Source organism: Eptesicus fuscus, chromosome 5 (assembly GCF_027574615.1).
Source record: "Eptesicus fuscus isolate TK198812 chromosome 5, DD_ASM_mEF_20220401, whole genome shotgun sequence".
Classification (NCBI taxonomy): Eukaryota; Metazoa; Chordata; class Mammalia; order Chiroptera; family Vespertilionidae; genus Eptesicus; species Eptesicus fuscus.
Window position 1 is genome coordinate 67,126,757 of NC_072477.1, and position 14,016 is coordinate 67,140,772.

General features: G+C 45.9%; 1 protein-coding gene across 2 annotated transcripts in view; it reads left to right on the forward strand.

Annotated features, from left to right (window-relative positions):
* The first annotated feature begins 1,267 nt into the window (after positions 1-1,267).
* Positions 1,268-14,016, forward strand: part of GPR176 (G protein-coupled receptor 176) — a 97,519-nt gene continuing 84,770 nt past the window's right edge. For both annotated transcript variants that reach the window (XM_054716366.1, XM_054716365.1), the window contains exon 1: positions 1,268-1,453. In XM_054716366.1, the coding sequence (XP_054572341.1) occupies positions 1,282-1,453 (172 nt within the window). In that variant the 5' untranslated portion in view covers positions 1,268-1,281. The remainder of the gene's footprint in view (positions 1,454-14,016) is intronic.

Consider the following 14,016-nt stretch of genomic DNA (forward strand, 5'->3'; position numbering starts at 1 on the left):
ACCGTGCATTGGATTCCTGAATTTCATCTTTCTCAAATGCACCTGCTACACCCAAGGCCTGACTGTGGAGCCGGAGTCTGAGCTCCCAGGCCAAGTGGCAGCGACGTGCAATGACAAGCCTCAGGCAGCCCCTGCGGAGAAGGAGCAGCTGCAGCCATAATAACGGGAAGCGAAGCCTGGAGGAAGCCGCCAGCCTCGCCAACGTAGCGCGGCGAGGACCCAGCGCGCCTCCCACACTCCGGGCCGTAGTAATCAGTAGTAATCACGCTCAGAAGTGCCAAGATGGCGCCGGCCCCGTGGGGGGCGGGGGCGGGGCCGGGCGCGTCACATGACCCCGCCCCCCCCCGCCCGGGGGCCGCGCGCCCCCAGCAGCCCCAGGCGCTCTCCGGGAGTCCCGCGGCCGCGCAGACCGTGCGCTGCCTGCCCCTCTAGGGGCGTCCTCGCTGGTGCCCGCGCGGCTGAGGGGCTCTCTCCCAGCCGCCGAGGGCCGGAGCGGGGTCAGGACAGGGGGCGCTGTGCCGTGCAGAGGCCAAAGGGCTGTGGGACGGGTTCCCTGCCGCCGGCGCCGAGGCGGGTGGGGGTGGAGGTGGAGGTCGGGGGAGACCGCGCGGGAGTCCGGGGGGGACCGCCTGGTGCTGAGGGCGAGGCAATTGGGGGAAGACTCAGGGCGTGCTGCCCAGGCCATGGGCGCCGTCGGGAACTCGGGGTTCCCCTCGAGGCTTCGACCACCTGGATTGGGCTTGTCACGGGTTTCCCCTCGCCACCCAGCCTCGAGGCCAGCAGGATTGAAACACGGCTTCAGCCACGTTGTCTCTTCCCTCTGAGGAGGGGGGCTGAGCCGGTCAGCCGCGGCGACTCGAGAGGGATGCCCCGACCCTCGGGGGTTGGGGTGGGCGGCGAGAGCGCAGAGTTCCCTCCTTTGGCCATCCAATGCCTCCTCGAGTGCTTCCCTCTCCGCTGAGTGGGCCGGGCTGCGCTGACGGCCCGCGGAGAGGGTCGGACCACGCTCGGCGGGTTCTGACCGTGCCGCCTTCATGTGGGTGCTGACGGGACCCACGAGGGAGCGGGCATGGGGCGCCGCCTCGCCTTTCTCCCTCCCCGCCTCCTAGGCGCCGGGGCCGGCGATGTGGAGTCGTGAGGGGACCCGAGGCTGCCCCGGGTTCTCCAGGACTCCTCCCGGCACCCGCGGGTCCCTCTGCGCCCGGGGCAGGAGAGACTGACGCGGGGCTCGAGGCGGGCGGGCGGGCGGGCGGCGAGCAGAGCCGGAGCCCCGGCCTCGCCATGGGGCACAACGGCAGCTGGGTCTCCCGGAACGCCAGCGAGCCGCGCAACGCGTCGGGCGCCGAGGCGGCGGGCGCCAACCGCAGCGCGCTCGGGGAGCTGGGCGAGGCGCAGCTGTACCGCCACTTCACCACCGCCGTGCAGGTCGTCATCTTCATAGGCTCGCTGCTCGGTAAGCCGCCCGCCCGGGCGCCTCCCGCGGGGTTTGCCCCGGGGGCACCGGCGCCCACCGGGTCCCCGTAGGGCAAAGTGCAGGTGGTTGGAGGAGGTTTAAGAAGGTCGGGGGAACTGCGGGGAACTTCAGCGGGGACGGTCCCCTCCAGCCCCACTCCGGAAGCCGAAGAGTTCTCCCGTAGGGCTTTCTCCCGGCCGGGGACCGTGCCCGGTCCAGGCGGCGGCCGGCCTCCCCAGGCCGCCCTTGCGGAAGGCTTCGGGATGGGCGCGGGGTCGTGCCCACCGTTCCTTACTTTCGGAGCGCCGGGCGGAGCGCTGGCCCGAGCTCCCTGTTTACAGATAGCGGGGAGCAAGGCTGCTGCTGACGGATGTGTTTTCCTCTCTCTTCTATCCCCTACATGTAACATTATTTTGAAAGAGCCTTATTTTGCGTGTCTTCTGGCTTGCTGCTTCGGAACATCCACCTGCTGGTAAACAACCCAGTGGAGTTAAACTTTGTTGCCTTCAGATATTTTTGAACACCAAAACAAAACAAGTCTCAGTCTACTTCTCTACCTCTGTTCTGTTTGAAGTATAGAATAAAGACAGGATAAAAAAACACAAAACACCACGTTCAACAGATTTAGTGTATACTTGTTGGGAGAAGAAAACGCCACTGAATTGAAATGAGTAAAAAAACGTTTGTCTCCTGTTGTGAGAGTTACCAGCGCTCCTGGTAGCGACTCTTTAAGTAATAAATGATACTATCAGTATTCATTTCTTTTGAAGCTTCAAATGCAAATTCTCTGATGTGGCATTTATAATGATGTAAAAAGATTGTGATTATGTGTGATTTTATGGCCTGGAGCAATCATAGATTACTTATTTGTAGACTGCTGTGAATTTCCATGGAAACCAAAATAACTGACATAAAAAAGGCAATGGAAGAATTTTAAGTGTTTGGAATTTCCCTTCATAATTTCTCTGATTGTCATCATCCTGTCCCATTCTATCATAATATTTGTCTTCTACTTTTTGTCATGAAGGCATTTTCAAGAGTAGACCTCAATGTGACTACTGTATGTCTGGGTGTGTGTGTGTGTGTGTGTGTGTGTGTGTGTGTGTGTGTTAAAATGTGTTTTTATGAATGCCCTTACTTCATCTCTTTCCACATGGCACTTAGACATGCAAAAACTACTTTTTTTTTTTTAAACAGGAGATTTGATTTTCCCCTTGATCTTGGCTGTGTGTAACTTGGCCTAGGACAGTGGTCAGCAAACTGCGGCCCGCGAGCGGTGGTTTGCGGCTCTGTTGACTAATGAGTTTGCCGACCACTGGCCTAGGAGGACATATTTCCCCCCCCTCCACATTACGTGGGTCCTCCTAAGAGAATTCCATTTCTTCCTTTCTATTTTCAGGGGGGGAAAAAAAAAAGAATAAACATGTTTAAATGTCTAGAAATCAAAGATCAGAGAACTTGTGTAAAAGTGAAAGACATTTCTGGTTTCCTTAAAAGCTTAGCTAAACATAGCCCTGTGTACTTGTTACTTAGTGGTATTCTTGATTCATTGTTCTCTGAGGATTTGATGCATACAAACATATCTATGTAATTGAATCTTCCTGGTAAAGACAGTTGAGGCTCAGAGTTTAAGTTCCAAAGTCATGTGCAATCAGTTACAAGGCAAGTAAACTTGGCAAATATAGTTTTATGAAGCTCAAAATATACGAAAAAAGCACATATTAGGAATAGAAGATTTATCATGGAAGAATCTATAAGGCTGAAAAATTAATGGAGGATGGAAGAGTATCTAGAATAGTATATGACTCTAATTTAATTTACTTGTTTTTCCTTGTTCTGTAGCGTAGATGAATGAGTCCTTTTTTTTTCTTTAAATAAATTCAAATATACTTCCTTTATTCTCTAGAATTTTTCATTGAGATGTCCAGAGGCCCTCTATTGAAAATAATACTGTGGGGGAAGGGAGAATTTTTCCCCTCATTTCCCTTATAGTACTTCTGGCTGGTCTAATCAAATTGACATGAGACAGATGAACAGGACTAAATACCCAAATTTATTATGTATATACATACAGCGGTTCTATAAGAATAAGGGAGCTGAGGAAAGATCAGGCAATTGGGGCGATGTGCCATCTTAAACTAAAGAGAAAGGGAGTAGTGATTTGGACTTCAAAGAAAGGTAGCTGAAGAGAACTCAAGAGTGTTGATTTCCAATGATGGTCCCTTCATGTAGGAAGACATTACCTGTGGACACTTACGAAATTCACAGAGGGCCTTTATTTATTTACTAGAGGCCCGGTGCACAAAATTCATGCACGGGTAGGGTCCCTAGGCCTGGCCAGCGATCAAGGCCAATCAGGTTGGCTAGCCTCCCCACCTCCTCCTTCCTTGCACCCTCAGCACCTGGCTGCTGCTGCTTGGTTGCCTGCTATGTTCCATGCTGCCCCCTGGTGGTCAGCTCACATCATAGCGAACAATCAAACTCCTGGTCTCCCAGTGGAACTCCCAAGGAGACAATTTGCATATTAGCCTTTTATTATATAGGATTTTTTTGTTAATCCTCACCCGAGGATATTTTTCCATTGATTTTTAGAGAGAGTGGAAGGAAGGGGCACACGCGCCCTATTGGGGCTGGGAATTGAGCCTGTAACTGAGGTACATGACCTTGACTGGAATCAAACCTGGGACCCTTCAGTCCATTTTTCCAATGGGCAAAATTGACTAGGACCACAGAGGGTCTTTAATGAGCAAGGACAAGGAAAGTTTTGCTAATGGTGGATGGATGCTTCCTGTGCAATGTTAGGTACCCTTGACTTACCTGACAACATGGTTACTACCAATCAAGAATACTACTTCAGCCCTAACCAGTTTGGCTTAGTGGATAGAGCATTGGCCTGTGGACTGAAAGGTCCCAGGTTTGATCCCGGTCAAGGGCATGTACCTTGGTTGTGGGCACATCCCCAGTAGCAGGTGTGCAGGAGGCAGCTGATCTATGTTTCTCTCTCATCGATGTTTCTAACTCTCTATCCCTCTCCCTTCCTCTCTGTAAAAATATCATTAAAATATATTTTAAAAAAAAGAATACTACTTCAGCCTTACACTTATGCTGGAATTTATAGTTTATAAAATATACCACATTATTCAATTATAATAACATCTATATGTATAAAAGCCCAACAACTGGAATGGCAGAACGACTAGAACGACCAGACCAACCGGTTGCTATGACACGCACTGCGGTGGCCAACCAGCCCAGTCCAGGCACCGATCGGTGCCCCCTCCAACCTCCCGTGGGCCCTCCCCCTGGCTGGCCCCACCCCCACTCCCCAGGCCCCCTCACTCCGATCAGGGGTAGGACCAGCTGGCTAACTGCCTGTGGCCCCCTCCCTGCAGCCGGCCCCACCCCCAATTGGCCCCCTGCTGACCCCCCCATAGACCCCAATTGGGGGGACCGGCTGGCCAACCCCCCGGGATCCCTCTCACAGCTGGCCGGCCCCTGATAGGCCTCAATCACTGGACAGGCCGAGGGACCCCACCTGTACATGAATTTGTACACAGGGCCTTTAGTCTATATACACTGAATGGCCAGATTATTATGATCTCTGAATGCATAATAATCTGGCCACTCAGTGTATATCCTATATAATAAAAGGCTAATATGCAAATTGTCCCCTCGACCAGGAGTTCAACCAGCAGGCAGGCCAGCCAACCGCCCATGTCCCCTCCCCCTGACCAGGCTGGCCGGACCCCACCCATGCACGAATTCATGCACGGGGCCTCTAATATACATATATACACTGAGTGGCCAGATTATTATGCGTTCAGAGATCATCATAATCTGGCCACTCAGTGTATATAAAAGCCTAAGCGACTGTTACAACCAAACAACTGGAACGACTGGTCGACAGTCGCTATGATGTGCACTGGCCACCAGGGAGGAGCTGCCCAACCTCCTCGATCTCTTCCCACAGCTGGCTGGCCAACCTCCCACGGTCCCTCCCCCTGGCTGGCCAACCTCCTGCGGTCCCTTCTCCTGTTCTTCTCCCCAGCTGGCAGGCCCCAGTTGGCCTGGCCCTGATCGGCTCAGTCCCGATCGGCCCTGATTATCGGCCAGGCCTAGGGATCCACCCGTGCACGAATTCAGGCACTGGGCCACTAGTTATGAAATAATTTAGGGACATTTTCTGTTTTTATTTTATAGCACACCCTTTCCCCCCCAAACAACACTGCTTTTCCTAAACAACAAATGCACATTCACTGGTCAGACAGACATCTATGGCTATCTCATGCCCGCCCCCCTACTGGGGATCGGGCCTGCAACCCAGGCATGTGCCCTGACTGGGAATCAAACCATGATCTCCAGGTTCATAGGTTGACACTCAACCATTGAGCCACACTAGCTGGGCCTGGGTCTTTTTAATGTGTCTTTATTTTGGGGGAAGAGAGGGGCTCAGAGACCAAGTGTTTGTTTGTTTTTCCTACCGTCTGTGGGACATAATGTGCATCTTTTTCCATAATGCAGCAGGGAAAGGTTTTATTTCTACATCAAGTCTTACTTCTATACCAAACTAGCCGGTTTATGAAGAAAGAAATTTATTATAGGGTATTAGGTTGCTTTCAGAATTTATGGGAGAGCCTGGATGTCACAGAGCTAGGGACAGAGTTAAGAAATATGTGCAATCATGCCACTGGCTCTAGCAGAAATCATGAAGCTGCTGTCCTGTCCCACCAGTGAAGTGAGGGAGTAGACTCCAGAACCCGAGGACACAGCTGTCCCAGAAGCAGCAACGGCATCTGTCATCTCCCTGCATTTACAAGAAAACTTGATGATTGCACTCAGTCAACACCTCCCCTTAATCATGTCCGCTCTCTGAGGGAACAGCTGCTGGGCAGAACCCAGATCATGAACCTGTACTCTAACTGCAAGGCTGTCTGATAAGTAATATTTTTAGCTTTCCAGCCTGTGTAGCAGAGGGTAGCAGGTGGCTGAAAGATTGTGGAATGAATAGTGATTCAAACTGTAATCTACCTCATGTGGTTCCTTATGTGACTGCCCCACACAGTGCTCTGTATAACCCCACTCCCACCCTGAGAGATGGGGTAGGCACATGATCTAGACCTTGCTGGTCCCAGGATTTTGTTTCCTGTCCTCAGTGATTGGTCCAGGGATGGTCACAGGATCCAGGCTTGGTCAAAGTCCTTGACATAGAGATGCTGGTAGAGAAGCCCTATTTTTCCAAAAGGGCTGCTAAGCAGTGATAAAGGAAGCCAGGAGCTGTCTGCTTAGGAGAGAATAAGGGCAGAGAGAGAAGCAGAGGTGAGAGTGAGAGAAAGCAGGAGGTGTGGGATGGGGAGAGAGTGAGGGAGAGAGAAACCATCCTGATGGTATTGTTTGAGAGGTCCTGAGCCTGTATTTTCCAATTAGGTGAACCAAAAACCCCCAAACCTCTTTTTTTTTTTTAACTTTGTGTGAATTGAGTTCCTGTCACGCAACAGAAATATCTGGAGTGATATATATGTAGTATTTTTGTCACCATTCGTGTCCTCCCTTTATATAAACAAGTTAGACAGGGCCTGAAGCAATGGAAGTCTGATGCTCAGGAATGAAAAGCGGCTGAAACCCAGAGCCCCAAGAATTGAGCAGAAGCTGGAGACAAGCTGGTAACTGGAGAGGTGCTCACGGAAACTGAGGAGGACTCTAAGTCTGGCTGTGCAAAAGGTCAGGAGTGGAGGGTCATACTCAGGCTGAGGAAGGTAAAGGAGGTTAACCACCATAGGGTTGTCAAAAGCCTGTGCCAGTGATGGCGAACCTATGACACTCATGTCAGCACTGACACGCGTAGCCATTTTTGATGACATGCGGCTGCTGAGACGGCCGCATGCTGAGGATGAAACATTTGCTGCTCCTAAGGATGAAACATTTGTGAAATAATGTTTTTTCCTCAAAGTGACACACTACCAGAGTTATGCTCAGTTTTTTGGCGAAGTTTGACATACCAAGCTCAAAAGGTTGCCCATCACTGGCCTGTGCAGTACAGGGCCCAGAGGGTGGTGTACTGGATTAGAAAACAATGGCAACTCTCCTGAATCAGTATATAGCCTCTGATACCTTTTCTCTCTAAGGAAAACATCTTTTTAAAAATTATCAAGAGTCATTTACACATAAATAGTTGCTCAAGGTTAATTAATATGAAAACTTACTAGTAGTAACAACAAAAATTGAGCTGTGTTAGAAAAGGGAAATATTGCTATTGTTAATGTAGCCTCCCAGGGGATGATAATCTCAACAGTCTTTGGGTCATAAGCTGGTTTCCACTTTCCTGAGAGTTTATAAGAGCTTATGAGAAGAACTAAAACCTATCCTCCTCAGATTATTCCAAAAAATTCAAGAGGAAGGAATACTTCCAAGCTCATTCTATGAAGCCAGCATTACCCTAATACCAAAACCAGATAAAGACAACACAATAAAAGAGAATTACAGGCCAATATCCCTCATGAACATAGATGCCAAAATCCTCAACAAAATTCTAGCAAATCGGATCCAGCATTACATCAGAAAGATCATACACCATGACCAAGTAGGATTTACCCCGGGATGCAAGGATGGTACAATATCCGCAAATCAATAAACGTGATACATCACATAAACAGATTGAGAAATAAAAATCACATAGTCATATCAATTGATTCAGAAAAAGCATTTGACAAAATCCAACACCCTTTCTTGATAAAAACTCTCAGCAAGGTGGGAATAGAAGGATCATACCTCAACATAATAAAAGACATATATGACAAACCCACAGCCAACATCATACTCAATGGGCAAAAACTAAAACCATTTTCCCTAAGAACAGGAACAAGACAGGGATGCCCACTTTCACCACTACTGTTCAACATAGTACTGGAAGTACTAGCCATTGCGATTAGACAAGAAGAAGAAATAAAAGGCATCCAAATTGGAAAAGAAGACGTAAAATTGTCCATATTCACAAAAGACATGATACTGTACATAGAAACCCCTAAAGACTCCATCAAAAAATTATTAAACTTAATAAATGAATTCGGCAATGTAGCAGAATACAAAATTAACGCCAAAAAATCTATGGCATTTCTGTACACCAATAGTGAATTTACAGAAAGAGAGACTAAAAATAACAATCCCATTTACCATCGCACCAAAAAAAAAAAAAAAAAATTAAGATACCTAGGAATAAACTTCACTAAGGAGGTAAAAACCCGTACTCGGAAAAGTACAGGACACTGAAAAAAGAGATAGAGGAAGGCATAAACAGATGGAAGAACATACCGTGTTCATGGACTGGTAGAATCAACATCATTAAAATGTCCATACTACCCAAAGCAATGTACAGATTCAATGCACTCCCATTAAAATACCAATGGCATATTTCACAGACCTAGAGAACGAACTCTCCAAAAATTCATCTGGAATAAAAAAAGACCCTGAATAGCTGCAGCAATCCTGAGAAAGAAAAACAAAGTAGGTGGGATCTCAATACCAGATATCAAGCTGTATTACAAAGCCACTGTTTTCAAAACTGCCTGGTACTGGCATAAGAACAGACATATAGATCAATGGAATAGAATAAACCCAGAAATCGACCCAAACCACTATGGTCAATTAATATTTGACAAAGGAGGCAAGAACATACAATGGAGTCAAGGCAGTCTCTTCAATAAATGATGTTGGGAAAATTGGACAGATACATGCAAAAAAATGAAACTAGACTGCCAACTTACACCATACACAAAAATAAACTCAAAATGGATAAAGGACTTAAACATAAGATGGGAAACCATAAAAATACTAGAGGAATCTACAGGCAGCAAAATCTCAGACATATGCTGAAGCAATTTCTTCACCGATACCGCTCCTAGGGCAATGGAAACTAAAGAGAAAATAAACAAATGGGACTACATCAAAATAAAAAGCTTTTTCACAGCAAAAGAAACCATCAACAAAACAACAAGAAAGCCCACTGCATGGGAGAACATATTTGCCAATGTTATCACTGATAAGGGTTTAATCTCCAACATTTACAGGGAACTCCTACAACTTAACAAAAGGAAGATAAACAACCCAATCACCTAAGTAGATTTTTTTCGAAAGAAGACAGAAGGAAGGCCAAGAGACACATGAAAACATGCTCAAAGTCACTAATTATCCAAGAGATGCAAATCAAAACAACAATGTGGTATCATCTCACACCCGTCAGAATGGCTATCATCAACAAGTCAACAAACGACAAGTGCTGGTGAGGATGCGGAGAAAAAGGAACCCTTGTGCATTGCTGGTGGGAATGCAGACTGGTGCAGCCACTGTGGAAAACAGTATGGAGTTTCCTCAAAAAACTAAAAATGGAACTCCCATTTGACCCAGTGATCCCACTTCTAGGAATATATCCCAAGAAACTAGAAACACTAATGAGGAAGGATATATGCACCCCTATATTCATAGCCACACAATTAACCATAGTTAAGATTTGGAAACAGCCTAAGTGCCCATCAGCAGATGAGTGGATTAAAAAACTGTGGTACATCTACACAATGGAATACTACGCTGTGGTAAAAAAGAAGGAATTCTTACCATTTGCAACATCATGGATGGAACTGTAGAGCATTATGCTAAGCGAAATAAGCCAGTCAGAGAAAGATAAATATCACATGATCTCACTCATTTATGGAATATAATGAGCAACATAAACTGATGAGCAAAAACAGATCCAGAGACAGGGAAGCATGGATCAGACCGTCAAACCTCAGAGGGAAGGAAGGGGAGGGAAGGGGTAAGGAGGAGAGATCAACCAAATGACTTGTATGCATGCATATAAGCCTAACCAATGGACATGACACCAGGGAGGTGAGGGTATGAGTGGCGGGGGGGAGTGGGGTGATAAGGACACATATGTAATACCTTAATCAATAAAGAAAAAAAAAATCTAAAAAAAGAGAGAAAGAGCTTATGAGGAGGTCACCAGGTAACAACCCTCACCACAGTCAGTTGTGTGGCACGGATTAAGTCCAGACAGCTGTCAGGTATGTGGTTGGGGAATGAGTTGCTCATTGTTTTCTGCTTCAGATTTCACCATGGCCAGTGTCCATCTCTCAAGATGGTCTAAGCAGAATATTTCTGGGTGTATTGGGGGGAGGTGTATATGTGTATCCTTAGCTGGTCCAAACCCAGGGCATCGAGGGGAGAGCAAGAGCTTTGTCAGTACAAGGGCCAAGTACCGGAAAGAACCTAGGCCAGACTCATGTGGGCTTTGCCATGTTAAATAGCCAGTGCTTAGGTAGAATGCACTAAGCAAGTGGTGAAAGGTGGAGAGGAGCAAAGCAGAGATATCCCCCAGAGCTTCCAAACCATTCCATTTGTTTAACATGTCAAGTTCAGTACCACTAAAGGCCATTGTTCTTATTGTTCTCTCTGCCCTGGAATGTTATTCTCTAGATGCTTCTTGTGGCTGGCTTGTGTTCATCCTTTAAATTGCAGCTCAGATGTCACTTTTTCCAATACAGCTTATCTAAAGTAGTCTCCTTTCCACTTCTATCACATCTTCCTGGTTATTTCCTCTATAGCAGTTATAATTCCAGCTATTACCTTGCTTATTTGGTGTTCTGTCCTTCTCCATTAAAATGCAGAGCCATGGGGACAGAGACTTTGTCTCATGCAGTGCTGTGTCCCCAAAATCTAGAACAGGGCCTGGCATATAGTTGGTGCTCAGTAAGCATTGATTGATGGAATGAAATACTTGGGGGGAATGAAATAGAACAATTAATTAAATAGAACAATTAATTAAATTTTGATTTGCATAAAGCTTAAGAGCTTTCTGAAAATGAGCATGAATTTTGCCTACAGCCAGGATTCAGACACTCCAGTCATAGCCAGCAGCCTAGAGCATTGTTGACAAAAGCCAGATATCTGGAGCGACAGCTGGTCTCTTGATAGGAAATCCACAAGGACAGAAACTATAGCCTGATTTAAGTTAGAGTGAGCCTATGAAATGAGACAGGCAACAATTTGAACCCAGTAGCATAATGCGAATGGGGCTGCTTTTAGAGGCTTTTGGATCCTAAGCAAAGTCAGTTATTGCTAGAAGCAGCCTGGGGGCATGACCCTGCCTATGGGAGAGTAGCTGAAAGGCAGTGTTGTCATCAGGGAGCTCCAGGTGGCATTTGGCTGCCTATCCTGAGACAGATGGATCCTAAATGTGTGAGATCAGAGTGGTGCCCTTGAGTTTCTATCCTGGAAGCTCAGTGGTGCAAATAGGGATGTTGAATGAGGTCTGAAAACAACAAACAGAATATTTTAATTGTGCCCCCTAAAAGATATGTAAATTTGACCTTATTTGGAACTAGAGTCCTTGCAGATAATTTACTTAAGATGAGGTCATACTGGTGTAGGGTGAGTCCTTAACCCAATGACTGGTATCCTTATAAGATGGCCAGTAAAGATAGAGACACACAGGGAGAACACTATGTGATGAGGGCAGAGGTTGGAGTTACGCAGCTGTAAGCCAAGGAATGCCAAAAATTGCTGGCAAACTACCAAAAGCTTGGAAGAGTCAAGGAAGGACTCCTCTACAGGTTTCAGAGGAAGCATGGCCCTTCAACACCTTGATTTCGGACTTCTAGTTTTCATAACTATGAGACATAAATTTCTGTTGTTTTAAGCACCCAGTTTGTGGTACTTTGTTATAGTTCTAGTAAACGAATACACTAACACAGCCAACAAATATAGTGTGTCCCCAAAAGTGTGTACACACTTTAGCAGCTGATAGCTCAATTTTGAAAATGAAATGTGTTTTAATGAACACTGCCTTTATAATTATTCAAAATGTGTATATACATTTTTGGGGGACAACCCTATATTAGGTTGAAAACCCTGAGTTTTGCACAACTAAATGCAGTAGGTTTTACAAAAGATTCAAAGCATCTTCAGCTGTTAGAATGTAAATCAGTGTAATAAAGGCTGATCATCACTTGTTCAAACCACTGGTGAACACACAGCTTTTGGCACCTTTTAAAAAAAATTACACTTTAAATTGTGATAATTGTGGATTCACATTCTGTTGTAAGAAAGAATAAAGAGATATGCTGTGTGCCCTTTCTCCAGTTTCCCCTAATAGTACACATGGCACCTGGTAGGTATGATGGGTACAGTGTCATAACCAGGATTTTGACATTTCCATCACCACAAGGACTCCTCTTGTTGCCCTTATATAACCACATCTACTTTCCTCTCGCACCCACCCCTTTCTCAATTCTTGGCAACCCCTAATCTCATATCTATTTCTATAATTTTGTCATTTCACAGACCATTATATAAATGGAATAGCATAGTGTGTAACCTTTTGGGATTTTTTTGGTCCATATAATTTCCTGGAGATTCATCCAGATTGTTGTGTATATCCATGTTCGTTCCTTTTTATTTCAGTTTCATTAAATGACCTTGAATGAAAGTATGGATAATTCCACGGCTTCCCTGGTTATTCTTCAGTCATGAAACACTCTCAGTTTAATGTAGTAGTCACCCCTTATCTGCAGTTTCAATTTCCAGGTTTCAGTTACCCTTGGTCAGTTACCATCCAAAAATACAAAATGGAAAATTCCAGAGTAAACAGTTCATAATTTTAAAACTATGCGCTGTTCTGAGTAGTGTGATGAAATCTCTTGATGTTCGCTTTGTCCCACCTGGGATGTGAATCATCCCTTTATCCTTTGTCCGGCATCTCTATGCTGTATACCAGTGGTCGGCAAACTCATCAGTCAACAGAGCCAAATATCAACAGTACAACGATTGAAATTTCTTTTGAGAGCCAATTTTTTAAACTTAAACTTCTTCTAATGCCACTTCTTCAAAATAGACTCGCCCAGGCCGTGGTATTTTGTGGAAGAGCCACACTCAAGGGGCCAAAGAGCCGCATGTGGCTCGCGAGCCGCTGTTTGCCGACCACTGCTGTATACAATCCCCACTTTTTACTCACTCAGTAGCCATCTTGGTTATGAGATAGATTATCTTGGTATTGCAGTGCTTGTGTTCAAGTAATCCTTATTTTTACTCAATAATGCTATATTTATATAACTTTTACTATGCATATTGCTATAATTGTTCTATTTTATTATTGGTTATTGTTGTTAATCTCTTGCTGTGTCTAATTTATAAATTAAACTATCATAGGTATGCATTTATAGGAAAAGATGTAGTATATATAGGGTCTGGAACTATTCACAGTTTCAGGCATCCACTGGGGGTCTTGGAACATATCACCCACAGTTAAAAGGGGATTACTATATATAATATGTGCAGTCTGATGGAGTCAAAGCACCAAACTTGATTGAAAATGAAAACTTCTCCCCTCCGCACAGTCCCCAGTCCAGGCCTGTTGCCTAGGAGAAGCTTGAAGTTGGGCAAGTCTGGTTGGCTTCCTTTCCCATCTTCAGCTTCTGGCCAAGGTTTCTTGGCTTTCCAGCGTGGAGCTAAGGTGGAGGAAGGAGATCTAGGGCTCGGAAATGCTGTACAAACTGATCCTATTGTAAGTGGCTTCA